Source organism: Panonychus citri, unplaced genomic scaffold (assembly GCF_014898815.1).
Source record: "Panonychus citri isolate SS breed McGregor unplaced genomic scaffold, ASM1489881v1 Contig00095, whole genome shotgun sequence".
Taxonomy (NCBI): domain Eukaryota; kingdom Metazoa; phylum Arthropoda; class Arachnida; order Trombidiformes; family Tetranychidae; genus Panonychus; species Panonychus citri.
In genome coordinates this window covers 764,871-781,541 of record NW_026515500.1, presented here as the reverse complement: position 1 = coordinate 781,541, position 16,671 = coordinate 764,871, and the positions used below count along the sequence as shown (strand labels likewise).

General features: G+C 29.7%; 1 protein-coding gene across 1 annotated transcript in view; it reads right to left on the bottom strand.

Annotated features, from left to right (window-relative positions):
• Positions 1-120: 120 nt before the first annotated feature.
• Positions 121-16,671, bottom strand: part of LOC128388054 (Na(+)/H(+) exchanger protein 7-like) — a 31,571-nt gene continuing 15,020 nt past the window's right edge. The window contains exon 13 of the mRNA XM_053347402.1: positions 121-2,181. Coding sequence (XP_053203377.1) covers positions 1,160-2,181 — 1,022 coding nt within the window. The 3' untranslated portion in view covers positions 121-1,159. The remainder of the gene's footprint in view (positions 2,182-16,671) is intronic.

Sequence of the window (16,671 nt, the reverse complement as noted above, 5' to 3'; positions counted from 1 at the left end):
ACAATCAGAGGGATGAAAAAATGAAACCTCAACTAATATAAACAATTGATATTAACTTGATAATCAACTAAAATATTGAGAAAATAATCAACAATTAGCTTATGAAAAACGGAATGAAAATCAATTATATTAATATTAATGAGAATCAATAATTACTGTTACAACAATGGATAAACAAGATTAATAAATTGATTGATTCCTTTTGATTGGAAACAGAAATCAAGGAATGGAAAAAAACTTTAGATGATTATTGATGAATCGTCGAACTGTGAATGACTCTGAATTAGTTAATTTAACTCAGAATTAACCAGAGAAAAGTAAAGCTATTATTGGAAGAAAAGACAAAATTAGAATCAATTGATTAATCCAGTTAATTGTGTGAGATAAACATTCTGGTTATGATACAAGAATCAAACATAAACTGAATCGGAGGATAAGTTGATATTCATATGTACATGTTGCAAGTTGTAATAGACGATAAATAAATATGTCATGATTTAATGATGAATTAGTTAATTGATGGAGAGAGAGAGAGAGATGAAGTGAAAAAGCTAATAAGTTGGAGAAGATGAATTAATGGCAAAGATGATGAGATAATCTATTAATATAAATTAAAAGAAAATGATTATTGGTGTTATCCGTTTTTATCGTATATCAGGTTTGATGAACATTGACAATGAAGATGATAATGAGTTTCTGGAGGTGATGAGGATGCTAATCAAGGGAAGAGATGAATATTATAATACATTATATATTCATGTATATAATAATATTCTTACATGTTATATATATTGTAGAGAAACAGAAATATTCAATGTTTATTGAGACATTTTGTTTGGTTGATTTTTTTTTCTTTCGAGTGAAAAAAAAATCGTTCTTACTGATGGTGTTTTTTTCTTAATTGTTTCAAAGGTTAACACGAATATCCAAAGGAATGATAAACAAAAGGGGTTAATTGTAAAGTCGTAGTATTAATTGTTTAGTTTAAGATCGGGATTTGGGAGATCAGTGTTGCAGAAAGAGAGAGAGAGAGAGAGAAAAGGTTACCTACAAGGTAGATTGAGGTGTAAAGAGGAACAGGAAATGAGAGAGATTCAGAAGAATGAGATTTATTTAAGTTAAAGATGAAGTCTATTAGTTGATTGTATTGTTTTTCGTCTCAACAGAGAGAGTGACATTGGACTGGATGAAGTATTTTCTGGTTAATGCATCGCTTCATACAACTGAGTCCATGATTTGATCCAATGACCCGAGGTTTTCGTGGTATCGCCAATTGTTGCTGTTGAATTGATGTTGAAGATAAAACTGGAGATCGGCCCATCGGATTAGATAAGTGATTTGATAAATTTGCTAATCCTCTTCCATTTGATCCGCTCGGAGTTCGAGAGGTAATTATTTTAATATTGGAAGGGTGTAAAGAAGATGATGAAACTTCCGACGATGATAAAGGTGATGATGAAGATGAGGTGGCTGAAGGTGAAAGTACCGAGGAAGATGAAAGTGAAGATAAAAGTGATTCAGTTTCCTTACTATTGGAATCAGATTTAGATGAAGATGGTGATTTGAAGGGTAAATTCTGTGAAAAATCAGCCAATTCAGAATAAGCTGCTTCCATAGCTGATTCTCTGGCTTCTTCTGAAGCGACAAGATTTTTGATTAAATTGTTCATCGAAGATGATGCTGATGAAGATGAAGATGATGATGAATCTCGAGTATTGTATGGATGAGAACGAGATTCAATTCCAATGTTTCTAGTTGATGTGACAAAAGGATCATGATGATGATGATAACGTTGATTAGGATAAATATTATTCTGTGAGTTTGTAGTAATAAAATCATCCGTAGACGAGCCTTTAAGATCACTATTAACACCTACATTAGCTCCAACACCCGCACCACCTCCTCCACCACCACCACCACCGCCATCTCCACCCCCGCCACCATCAATATCTCCTTCACCACCCTGGTAACTAGTCAATGAAGTTAATATATTATCTGGATAAGGATTAGACAGGCGATTATGATGATGGCGATTATCTAAGAAATACTGAATATCCAAGGAATTATCTCTCCATGGTGATCGACTTTTATCAGGAACCATTGGGAATAAATGGCGAACAATATTACTAACAGATTCCTCTATATCCGCATCCTCCGAAATAGAATCTCCATAAGAACTACCTATTGGTTCAAAGTGAAAGAAAAGTTTCGAAAAATAAAACAATATAATTTTACGAATAATTAATAACTTGGAAGGGAGAAAAAGTTTCGAGCAAGTAATTCAAGTATCTCCATGAACTTTTCTTTCTCTGATTCTATTTTTGCATCAATTGGTTAATTTTATCAACGAAATGTGATCTTCTTCTCGAACATCGACTGTTAGAACTTTTTACTTCCTTTTCGAAACTTGATAGATTGAAGTTCTATTCTTATTAAAATAAGTGAACAATTTAATCAAAAAGTAAACAAAGTAACTTTTATTATCGTATTAAGAATTAACCTGAGCTATACTATCATTAGATTGATTAACTATTCGGATAAAAAAGTTAATCATCTGATTTCATTCAAATTTAATCAAATTTTTCACCACATTCATTGATTAAGGATAAGACCATAACCATAATCAGTGATTAGTTTAATAGTGACAATCAACTCAACGTACAATTATCATTAAATTTAAACTACTGTTGATATCCAAACATTGACCTTTAATAATCAGCTAATCATTTAGTTAATTGTAAATATAACTTCCGTTGTAAGAGCTAAATTGTTGATCAGACAATTGAAAAATTTACTCTGAAGTTTATTATTGTTGAGAAAGTTAATGAAAATGTTGATTAATTAAAGATTCTTCACCTTGTAACTGTGGAAACCTTGTCAACAATTAACCTCTTAGATTCAGTTTACAATTTAAATGTTAACAAAAAAATCTTAATTGGGAAAAACTAAATAATAGTAAAAGGTTGATTGTTACCTTTTTATCAATTTAATTTGATTGTGAGTAATTATATTAATAGTAACATACCAAATCATTTGGTGACATTTTTTTACTATAATTTCATTCATTAAATTAGTATCATGATTAATAATCATCTTCATGGTAATCATAACAATAATGGATTCAGATTGATTTTCAATTGGATTTAAAAAGTTACGATCAGCACTTGATTGTTATTTTTCATATTCATGATTTAATTTTCAAATCAACTGAAATAAATTATCATAATAATGATGATAATTTACATTTCGTTTTCATAATTCATTCAATCAACTTAATTGTTGCATAAATAGAGATACAAAAGACAAAAGAGTCAATAATAGTTTTAGTTAATCAGCAATCGAGATGAACTTTTAGCTTTCAATTAGTTGATTCTAAAATTGCTCGTATCTAAATTATTTAATCTGTTCATATATTTATCCAAATAATCAGATAAACTCAATGTAATAACATGAAGATAATCAGATAAAACTGATGAATGATTTTCATCTGTTTGTCCAGTTGAGTTTACTTTTATTGAGAGGTCAGTTCGCTTGGACCAATATTGTCATAACCCTTGAGGAATTTCATGGAATATGAATTTCCTCCTTCATCCAACCACTCCCTTTGAACACCTATCATGAAGATGAACAACTGAAGATTTTTTCTTCTCTTTTCTTTGGTTTTCACAAGAATTACCATGAAAAAAAAAGGTTAACACTTGATGATAACCAAGATATTTTTCTTCATGTTAACAATTCAATTGTATTATTATCGTCACCATGTTATCTTCAAGTTTTTGTTTATCTCTCTTTCTCTCTTTTCTTATGATTGGTTTGATTCAAATTCAATTCTGTGTTCATGATAATTCATGAGACAGATAACAAGTAGAAAAAAATAACGAATCAAGAGTCTGTAGGCCAATTGAGGACAGAAAAAAAAATGATGTCTTACTTTTGACAATCAGCAGAAGATTATGATCGAAATCATCATGATAGAATTGTAGAAAAATTCCAAAGATTATTGTTATTATTATTCATTCCTTATGAGTTGTGAAATTCTGTCAAAATTCTGTCATGAGAACTTTTTTCTTACTCTATCGTAAGAACTGGTAAACAATTCACTTTTTCCAACGACTATTTTAATCTATCAAACTTCCGGTTCCTCCTAGGAACCCACCGAGCAGTTTAAAGTGGGTGGTATGTAATATACTCAGGGTGGGTGGTAAAAGTATCAAGCCATGAAAATTGAAAGTTCTTGACATTGATAAATCAGTTGATCAATGAAACTCCTCTGAATCATTATCATTTTAATTATAATCAACTCTCTCTCTCTCTCTGATTATGTTAATCTAGATTAAATTATCAATCAATCACATGATCAACTTAATTCAATTGATTCAATTGTTTACATTAAACTTGAACTCAATGTTAATCTGCAAAGTTTCAAGTAACAAAAAAAAAGATTCATCATTTTCAATCATTGATCAATTTCAATGGTGAAATAAATCATTATCAGTATAATCTTTACGTGATTAACTATTATTAAATCATAACCAATGAATTAAAAATTAATCAATTGAATCAACAAATATTTATAGTTAATTATGGTTTGAGTAAATATCATTATCATTATTATGGTTAATTCATGATTAGATTGTATTGTTTTCCCCAATTGATGATTTATCTTTAATTGACAAATAATAATACTCACAACGAACCATTTTTTTTTACAATTAACTCAATTGCTCAATTTATCATGAGGTAATCAATAACTAATCAATTGATTAATAGTTTAGGTAATCAACTCACAATTGAGAAATCTAAATCTAAATGAACATAAATTGACAATCAATACTCATTAATTGTTTAAATTGATTGTTTTGCTTTTCCTTGGAATCAACAATTAGCAGACAAAAAGTTAATTTAATTAGTTGAAATGTAATAAATTGTTAAGGATTGGAAATTAATTTAAGGATTAGGTTTCTATTAATAACTTAGAAAAGGTGAAATTTAATCAAGATCATCATTAGTTAATTGCTGTCGATAATCATGATTAGAGTTACATTGAATTTTAATCAGTCTGATTGATGATTAACTAATTGTCTTCCCTATGTTTATATCTACCTGTCTAATCAATAATCAGCAATTAAAAGGTTCAAAGTTAAAAGAATAATTAATAGATTAACTTTAATTAACTTTTTCCTCCTTAATGATGATTAAAATTTAGTTGATAAAATCAATAAATCAATTGGAAGTTCAAAAATAAAATTTACTTCAAATTGATCATGAAAAGTTATTGTCCTCTCAATGAATTTTAAACACTTTGATTGTCTAATTAGTTGATGATTAAACTAAATTGTGTGTGACAATTAAATCATTTCCTCTCATTCAATTTCCGTTTCCTTTTGAAAAATTTTTCCTCATCACAAATTAAAAGGTCAACTTGTATATACTTTGAAATCCCATTGATGACCATTGAAATTTATATGTCAATCATGTTACCTTGATTGTTGTTGGTCCAACAATTAAGATAACAATTTCTGTCTAATTGTAACCAACGGCTTTAATTGTGATTAAAGTTTTCTATATGATATTAACATTGAAATTTATGAGAATGTAAATTTTTATGTTTGTAATTTTGGATTAACAAAATTAACAACAATTGAAATGATTTAAATCGAGCAAAAAAAATCAGCTAATCATTAAGGTAATTTGAATATACTATTTGGGTGTAAATTAAATTATCATACACCAACAATTTAAATTAAACACCAAAACTATTTTGTTTTACTTTTGATTAACATATTCTCATGATATTATTTATTATCCATGTTGATTGTTGAGATGATTGTTCATCTTGAAACTTTAATCAACTTAACGTAAATCCAATTAGACACAATTAATCTGAATCTAAATCAAATCAACTGAAATAAATCAATTGGATTTTAAATTTTCATTACTAAAATAATACATTTGAATTTGAAATTCAATACATTTATTAAACTTATATGAATCTGCCATTGATTTAATTGTGATTTCATGGCAATCAGGCTGCTATTTGATTTCTGATAGTCTATTAACTGTAATCATTTGAAATTAATTTATGATTAAAATGATTAGAGACCCAATCAACAGTTTTGAATCAAACTTGTTTCAAAAAGGTTTCAAAAAAGTGCGTTTTTATTCAATGATGATTCAAACAATTTTGAAGCGTTTTGAAGTAAAATTGAGTCAGTTTTGAGTAAAATTTGAGTCAATTTTTACTTATTTTGAATCAATATTGAAAATCATTCAAGCATATTCAATTAGATACAGAAAGATGTGAAATTTATTCTCATTAGCAAATAAACGAATTCTAAAGTTATAATTTGATTTTCGTGCTGATATAAGAACCACTGAATTCAAACTCGAAATATATTCTTGTGATATTGGAATCTATTCTAACTAACGAATCATCTTTCAATAAATCAGAATTCCAATGATTTTGAATCAAGTGTTTGAAAAAAATCTATGACAGCGAAAACTCAAGGATTCAATGAATTTATTTTAATCTTGATTATTTTCAATTATTCTAGTTTATTCAAAATTTTTTTCCCAAAGACTATTTTCATCGTCATCCTCCATCATATCGAATGGTGATATTGAATCATTTTTTATTGATTCAAATGAATTATCTTCTATTTCAGTTTGATCCACTTCTTGCTCATCCTCTTCAACCCGTGTAGAATCTGATCTTTTTTGTTGATTTTTATTCTTGGAGCTCATTTCTTTACCAATTCGATTCCTGAGCATATTTTCTTGTTTTTCATCATATTGAGAATATCCAGCTTTTCTGAATGAATGATCTATGAAAAGATTCTTTGATTTAATAAGTGATTAAATAGAAAAAGAATCATTACCTATTAAAGCTCTGATACGAGTTTGACCACGAATATAATCAAAATTTCCTTTGAAAGGCTCATTCAAAGGATCATTGAATCCGAGGACAAATACAAGAGGAATCTTTTCTGTTGATTCTTTGTATTGCTCTTTGTATTTTTCAATCTCACTTTCATCATAGAACTTTTTCCCTAAAGTAACATTCTTGAAAAAAGATTGGGGAAAAGCTATATGAATTATTTGATAACCAAAAGAATATGGATTTTTTGATTTGGAACGAATCATTGCAATCTGATATTTATCAAGGGGCAATGGAAGCTCTCCTTCTATGAATATCTGATTCTGTGAAAAACAAAGAAAGAAAAAATTATTAATGTGAATCAGTTTATTGTTTGATATTAATTAAGAATATTACCCTTTTTCTTATTTTATAAGTTGGGTCACGAATCGGTATCTGAAATAATAATTTATCATCTCGCTGATCTTTTGTTAACGTTGAAAAGAGAAAATTAACAACTTCAAGCGTATTTTTAACCATGTAAGCTAAAGGATCATTATCAGATAACCAGATTTTTTTCTCATTCAGAATTTCTAAACGTTGTTTGATTGCGTCTTGATCTTTTTCAGGAAGTTTTGAAGCCCCATCATCACTCGAAATTTTATTATTTCTGACTTGGTTCCCACTTTCAGTAGGATTTTCAACCTCTTCTTTGTCTGCAGAGTTATTTTTCCGTTGAATCATTTCAGTTTCTTGAATCTCATTTCTCGTACTTTCTTTGAAATGTTGAATTACTTCTTTGAATTTTTTATCACTGAAAACGTGCTTAACAGGTGATTCACCTATTTCCAATGGCTGGTGTTCTAGTGACAAAACTAATCGAGAATTTCCAACAACCCTTTCATGATTTTTCCAAGTTTCATTACAATCAACATTTATTCTCAAGTTCTTTTTCAAATCAACGGAGTTATCTGTAATGGAAAAAAATCAATTGCAAATCAAATAAAATGATTAATATAAATTAGTTTAAACTCACCTGAAGTTGCTATTATTTGAGCTGAAAGCATTTGGCCTTGCACATTGAAGATGAAATTATTCATTCTTGGATCAAATATATCATCGAAAGGTAATTTAAAACCAAACTCAAGTAATTGATTTTCACTGATTTTCACTAAGAAAGGTTGTTTCCTCATCACAAAGTCTTCTGAGTAAATGTGGGGTAACAAAATAGCATAACAGAAACCTTTTTCACATTTTCCTTGGCCATTTTATTATTCGTTGAATTGTTTCCAATTGAATTTTAGTCGCACTAGTTTGTCCAGAATCATAACTTCCGGTTTTCCTCGTGTTATCAGACGAATGAGGTAAATTATTTGTTAGATTTCTATTTAGAGACTGTTCCAGACTAGTTCTGGGCTGTGATGAAAATGTTCTTATTTCACTATTTAAAGAAATTGATTTTTGTCGAGACTTTTGTGACATTTCGGAACAATTGAAATATCAATGGATGAGATTTAACAAAGAAAATGATGACAAGATTAAGAGGAAAAGGAAATGATACTAAAAACTGGTTTATGCTGATGATTTTATTGAAGAGAAGAATTTTTTCAAAAAAGTTAAATGGACATAAGGGGAAGAAAGTTTTCTTTTACCCTTGTAATCAACAAAAAAGTTAAATTTGAAATATTTCTGATACTTAACACAAAGTGTGAAATGTATGAACTTTTAACAAGTAACAATAATAGGAAAATAAATATGTCATTAAATTCTATTGAATTTTAACGATTGAATTGATTAATTGAGAAAAATACGAAATATGAGAAGGAAATTTGTACCTTTGATTGGATAATAATTTGATTTGTAATTGAATAAATTCTGACCTTGAATTCAGTTGAAATTATTTTGGCATATGAGAAGCGATGAGATTAGCCAGAAAAGCCGGATTTGAAGCGAGTAAAGCTTTGACAGCTTCAATTTGATCATTGTTCAGAGCAGTTTGTGGTTGAACTGATTTCTGAGAATCATCAACGACAGTCGAAACTGAAGATTCATTTGTTGTAGATAGATTACTCGAATCAGTTTCATCGTCTGAGATACGTGAAGAGCGCAGTTTCTTCACTATCTTTTTCGTCGGAATCAAAGATCTTTCCTAGTTGAGGAATAATTTCCACTGGGTCCAGCAATAGATTCTTCAGAAACAACTCCAGAATCAGCTGATATCTGATTTGAATATTCCTCATCACGGTAAAGCTTCGGTGTAGAAATTCTATACTGTGATGAAGGAAAATCTGTACCAAAATTTGAAGCATTATCAATATCACTTGAATCTTTTGCAGATCGTGAGATTGAAAGATCTAATTCCTGTTGAATAGATTCATTTTCAGCGTTGGTTATCTGTTCATCATCATTAACAGCCTGTTGATTCATAACGATATTTTCTTCATCTGTTGGGGGAATTGTATCATCTTCAGTCGGTTTAGTTGAATCATTTTCATTTGCATCAGCATTATCTGGTAATCTTTCAATGGATGTTGAAAGTTTGGATTTGACGGTTGGGCTGTTTCTCATAGCGTCAAATGCTGAAACAGAAGTTGATTTATCCTTTTCATCAGAACTAGTTTCTCCGTCTTGATTATCACTTCCAAAGTCTGAGAAATTGAAATCATTTGAAGATTCTTTTTGAATCTTTTCTGAAGCTGCTGACTCTTCTTCGTCGTCTGATATTTTTTCTTGCTTGATGAATGGTTGTAAGCTTATCATTGAAGCCAAACGAATATCTTCATCTCCTTCACTTGTATTGGAATTTTCGTCCATAGGACTTTGATCCCTGCGATGAGATGTTGATGGAGCAATTTTGTTCCGCTTATTATTCATCGCTTTGGACATATTAGTAACAAGGGTTTGCTCGTGACTGCGATCATATGATGTTCTTTTTGATTTTCTTATAACATGATCTATTGGAGCAGAAAAAATCAAATTAAAATTAGAAAAAATACCAATTTCATAGAAATTCTGATAAACTCACCGAATAATGCCCGAATTCTCCTTTCTCCTAAGCCATCTTCATAAGCTCCTTGACATGGATACTTGAGAGGATCAGAATAATTCCAAATAGCTGCTAATCCTGTGTTACCACCTGTTCCTTTGAGAGTAACACCAACAAGCCAATGTTTGGGAAACGAGAATCTTATGATATTTGTCAAAATCGTTGAAGGTTGGATACCACGACCGTGACCAGCACCCATTGCTTGTTTGTAATGAGAAGTTGCAATGGGAAGAATTCCTTCAATGAATGTTAGTGTTCCCGCTTCATGGGTTAGATCCTTTTCAGGAATATATCTAATTCCTTGTATATCAAAACCAATGTTAGTGGAAAGGTTTGGTTTGACAAGCTCTTTGTACTCTTTAAGGTGAACAATTGATTCCAAGACTTTTAGAATCTCATCGAAAGCTTGTTTGATTTTTTTTGGATCCATTTGATCTGAAATCAAATCTTTGATTTTTCAAATGAGAGTTGATTGATGATAACAGCAGAATCAGAATCTTTTCTCTGTTTTAGATTCTGATGAGCAATCATCACAAGAAATATCAACGGTAACAACTGAAGGTGAAGATTTTGTTTTGGTTTTTTGTTGATTGTTGGAAATTTCGTCGGTTTTCTTGATTATTTTCTCGAAATCAAGATCACTCGTGACTGGCAATCCTTTCGATTGAAATTTCGAAATCTTTATTCCTTCCATACTGAGCCAGTCGTTTATCTTTGTTTCTAAGTTCTTTATATCTTTCTTTTTTGCTTCATTGATGAAAAGACCATAATTCTCAAAGAGTTGAATAGAATCGTCTAAAAGAAAGATATATTAGAATCAGATGAATTAGATGAAATTCAGACTTACCTCCTACTGATACAATCATTGCTTGGATTGGATTGCAGTCAGGAACTTGAATTGTTATCAAATTTTTACAATGAATTTGACGCTCTTTCAATTCTTCCGGAATTTGTTCCTTTTCCACTTTAAAACATATCGGAACCATTTTGTCTTTTTGAGATTCATTTCCCTTATTTTTTTGGGATAAACGAACAACAGCAATTACAGATTTTTGATTCTCCATGAGTTTTAAGAAAGATCCTACTAAAGTTGATTGATCTCTAATGATATTTGAACAGAACTTCGGTGTTCTTGGCGTAATACGCTTGAACTGATTCAATTTTCTTTTTGAACGTGTTTCCATCCACTCAATTGTAAAAAAACAAGTTGATTTTAAGACTCACTGAAAACTTTCTCAATAAAAATAATACTAAAAGTTGTTGTTTCAGAATTTAAAATGAAAATAACAATTAAAATGAATTAAAACGTGTGAATGTTTATCTTTTACGGAAGGAAATCACATGTGATAAAAGAACATTTAAAAAAAGAACTTTTTTTTCGAAAGCTTGTGATTGGTCAATTTCTTGTCACGTGATTGTTGCTAAGCAACAATCGAATAAAAAATATTCTTTTCTAAAGATAAGATAAAGAAACACATTGATGTTTACTTTTAACATTAAGAATTAATTTTGTTTGTGTTAATAATTAATTTATATTAATTATTCATTTATTTGTGTTAAAATTTAATTAATTTTGGTGAAAACAATTACTTTGTATCTCTTTATAATGTATCGACGAGAAAACAAGCGGAAAAAATTCCACAAGCTAAATCAACAAATTTATCTTCAAAATCTACCAAATCTTGACTCAGATTTTGACTCAGATCAATCATCTTTCATTTGCTCAGTAAATAGTGGAAATAATTCTGTTTGTGAAAGTGATGCAAATAGTTCATTAGACGGAAGTGAATCATCAATGTTTTCGAAAGAAAATTCTGTCGCTCAACCATTAGAAATAATTCCGTCTAAAGAAGAATTTATTGAAGCGACTCTCCTTGCTATTCTATCCCATGCTGGTTGTAATTTAAATTCAACAAATATTGTTGTGAATCTTTTCAATTGTGTAAACCAGCGTTTTCTTTCAACGGGAATAACTTTTCCGAGTGTTCGTCATTTTTGGGAAAAGAAATCCAAAGATAACCCAATACATGTGTATCTGCTTTGCGACAAAAATCATTCACACGGTCCGTATACTGGTGAGCCTAGAAAATTCGCTGACTACATTTGTGATGGTGAAAGTTTTCCTGTTTCTCTTGGTAATGGAAATTATTTCATACATATTCTGCTCCGAAAACAGTTGGAAAAATATCTTCCTCTAATTAAAAAAGACTTTTGGCAATTGGACGATGAAGAAAACAATTCTATTCGAGATATATCTAATTCAGACCTGGCCAGAGAAATTAAAAGCTCTTCTTCAGAATTGATTCAAAAACTCACACTTACATTACACGCTGACGAAGTTTCTTGTTCTAAAAGCTCATCAACAAAAATTTTCCCAGTTTTCATTTCTTTGAATGAGCTAAAATCTCACCATCGCAAAAAATTTTTCTTTCTCGTTGGCTTACATGTTGGAAGAAATAAACCGAATGTTGGTTCATTTCTTGGCCCTATTGTGGAAGAAATTAATTTACTTTCATCTAATCCAGTTGATTGTTCTATCGAGGGTATGAAAAAGAAAAAATTCACTTTCCACTTGATATGTTTGATTGCCGATGCTCCGATGCGCGCATACCTTAGACAAGTTAGACAATATAATCACAGATATGGCTGTGATTGGTGCCTAATTGAGGCTGGTGGTGCCATGGCTCGTGAATTTCATAATCATTCACAACAAGAAATCAATCGATTACTTAGAAAGAAAAAAGATTTCATGGATTTCAAAGATTATTTCGAAAATAATGAAAATCATCTTCCTCCTTCCAACAATCGCTTCAATGGTATAAATGGAATCTCTCCCTTGCTGTGTTTACATGATTTTGACATTGTAAGAGGCATTTCAGTTGAACCAATGCACAGCATAAGCCTTGGGGTTTTCGAAACTTTGAATGGAATCATTAATACTGATGCCGTAAACATTTTCATGAAAATATCACAAGAACAATTTTCATCAAAGAGATGAGCCAGCGTTTGATTCAGATCAAAGGTCTTACAGAAATGCCAAGAACCCCGAGACATTTAGACCAGCTTAAATTTTGGAAATCTTGTGAATTTGATACATTTCTGAGTTACTATTTCTACCCAACAAGTTATGGATTATTGAAATTACCAGTCATTCGACATGTATCAACTTTAGCAAGAATTTATTATCTGGCCCACATTGGACCCGTTGGTCAGTCTGTTTTGAGCGAAATCAACAATTTAGTTGAAGAATTTCAACAAGGTACATCAACTCTTTTTGGATCCAAATATTTATCTTATAATCTTCATATTCTCTCACACATCAGTGAATCACTCAAATTTCTCGGTCCTAATTCAAATGTCTCCTCCTATCCATTGGAAGATTACATGGGGCAATTGAAATCTAAAGTTAGACGATATTCACACGCTGGACCCGCTCTCATTCGAGTTTTCATGAATGATTTTCGATTCAAAGAATATGTTGAAACAAAATCAAGAAATGGAATCTTGTCGAGAAAGAAAAATTCTTCGGTCTAGATGAAAAGATTCTAAAACAACAAAACTTGTCCAAGAAAAGATTCCAGATAAAATGATTAATATCATTATTGAAGTTTTAAATGATAAATATGAAGTTCAAGTTAATCCGATTGATTTGAAAATTTTCAAAACAATCAGATTTCGAGGAATAAGATATTCAACGCGTAACTATTGCGAGAAAAAGCTAAGAAACGATGCTTTTATACGCTCAGACGAAAATTTTATTCAGTGGAAGCTATTTGTGAATTTAAAGCCAAAGTTCTATTTATTTGTCGACAACTTGAGACAAAAGTCACTTCACTTTCTTTCAACGGATTCACTGGTTTTTTTTCATTCAAGTTGGACAACACGTTTGCGATTATAAAAGAATCAACAAATTATCATTGTGTTGAAATCGAAAGTGTATCTACAAAGTGTATTCATATCAACAGTATCTCTTTTCACTGGACAAATAAGACAAATTTTGTTATCGTTCCTTTTCTCCAAAACAAATAACATTTCATCAACTGAAAAATATCCAATTCATTCGCCAAGTGTAAAATCAACATTTTCATAAATTCTAATACAAACAAGTTCGTGTGAAAAAAAATCAAACAATGGATTCAATTTCAATCAAATCAGCAGCTTCATTATCAACAAAAATAGAAAACAAAACATCAATCGGTGAGTAGAATCTTTTTTCCAATGGTGAACAAAATATTGATTTATTTTCTTTTTCAAATCTATTTAGAGGAGATTATTATTCTGGAAACGAAAATTGAAATATGTGTTTCCTTGGACAATCGTGTCATTTCCGAACAAGATTCAATTCATCATGAAAATATTCTGGAAGGAGAAAATTCGACTGGAAAAGAAAATATTCAAAACAATGATCTTGGAGAGGAGCCAATGGATTTCTCTCAGGAAATCAAAGAAATGGAAATTAATTAATTTTCCAATAATTGAATTTCTTGTTTCCTTCTCGATGATCTCACACAAATTCAGTTTAATTTCCTTCAAATTCAAAGTTTCTTACTAAATCTATTTTTCTATTCTTTTCTAGCAATTTAATACTTTCAACTTTTTCAGATTCTTTAAGAAAAAATTCAAATTCCAAACTACTATTATCTCGTTCAATATTCATATGGAATCTTATTGTTAATCTTCCTTATTAATCAAATTCTGAATAATTTCCAATGTCAAAATAAAACAATTTTCTAAAGAGTTTTTCTAAGGCCGGTTCCACTTTCTTCGCTAAGATTCTGATCACAATCATGATTGAGATTCGATTCTTTAGATTATTCTAAAGAAAATAATCTAAAAAATCAGTAGAATAGTTTCTGATTCTGTAAAATTGTGATTTGAAAAAATTAATTTGGATTCAAAAAGCTAAAGCGATAGATGAATCAATTATAATTCATTTCTTGCTTTTTGAAGCTTCTTCTCATTTTCTCTTCATGACTTTGATTCAATGTTGAATCAAAAAAATTTCAAAGCGCTTCAAAAAAAATTGACTGTTGATTGGGGAAATATGAATTGATGTAGACTGAATCATCATTGATGTTCATGGTGATTACCATGAATTTTGAATTGTTCCAGACATTTTTTTTTGCTGAATCTCCTGGTACAAAGTTAATGATATATCTTTGAGTTGATGATTTAACACTAGGAATTTAATTTAAATTTAATGATAATTGATTGTGATCATGATGCTGATGAAATGATTTATGAATAACTGTTGAGTAAAGACTGAAAAAAACTGGGATCAAATGAAATAAATACAATGAGTATATGTTGAAAATGACCAGCATCATGATTGTCATTCCCATGAGATTATTCAGGGAAAAAAGTTCCTGAAAAACTTGACTAAGTTAAAATTCATTGAGAGATAATATTTAATATGAATCATTTCAATTCACATGATAATGATATATTTAATCAAACTCTTGATAAAAAGTTATCATGATAAATAAAAATAAAAGCTCACAGTTTATCAGAATTCATGAATTAAGAGTCACAGAATTTCAGTTCTATATCTATGAACGATGTGAAATTATCATGATGATAATGATAAAGTTCTGAGTGGTTTCTCATGTATTCCTATTACAAAAGGAATACCATCAATTACATAATCAATTTTTATAACATTTTCCTCTTCCTCTTCCTCCCTACTCATTATCTTCATCTTATTATCATCATCATCTTTCATCATCATTATCACATTTTACCTGAGAGCATCTTTTAACTTTTACCGTTACTTTTTCCCAGCCTGTCATGATATGATTACGATTACAATTACCACTCATTCAATTGAAACTCTGCCATTTCCTTTTATTTCAATATTCCCACCTTCAACCTCCACCTTCACCTTTTACCTGTCAAGTTAAATCTAAATTTGTAACCAAATTGTTTTCCCATTTTTCATGATAATCATTTATTATTATCAATGATTCCATATGATTTTCAATCAGATTAACGGATCACAATTTAAATGATTTACATTTCAATGAACCAGCAAATTGTATTCAACTTTTGTTTTCATTCATCTTATTATCCTCTCAACCTTTTTTTATTATTATTATATCTTCACTTTTTGCCCTGTTGATTGAATTTTATCATGAAAAACTGTATGAACACCATGAAGAGTAAATCATTGAATGAAAAACTTTGTTTTTCTTTTCCATTAATTAATTTCCAAAATTTACCTTTAGCTTCAGTCTCATACTGTATTCTTAATTACATGGTGATAATTAAGATCCATTAATCAACTCTCAATGTTACCAGTAGAACTAGTTTTACTGAAAATTTTAATCATTAAATGAGCAACAATTTAATATTTAACCAGGTAAAAACTTCATACATAATCAAACAAGTTCAGTCCAAGGTGACATGTAATAGATTAGTCAACTAATAATATCATGTTAAAAATCAATGAAAATCTTCAACCGATTGAAATCAAGTCTATTATGTTGTAATAACAATAACAATACATGATATCAGGGTGAAAATCATGAAGAGCCTGAATGAAATCTGACATTTAATCATGTCAATGAATCACAGGGAAAAAGACACGATGATAACCAATTTGATCTTATTTTTAAATGACATTTTCAAGAAAAGATTCTTGTTGAAACTTTTTTTCTTGTTTTCCATTTGTTTTCTTATATTGAATTTCTGATTGATTTGAATAACGGTAAAAATCAATAATAAACAAGTTAATCTAATACGTACATATAGTTTAACTTGAAATTAAATT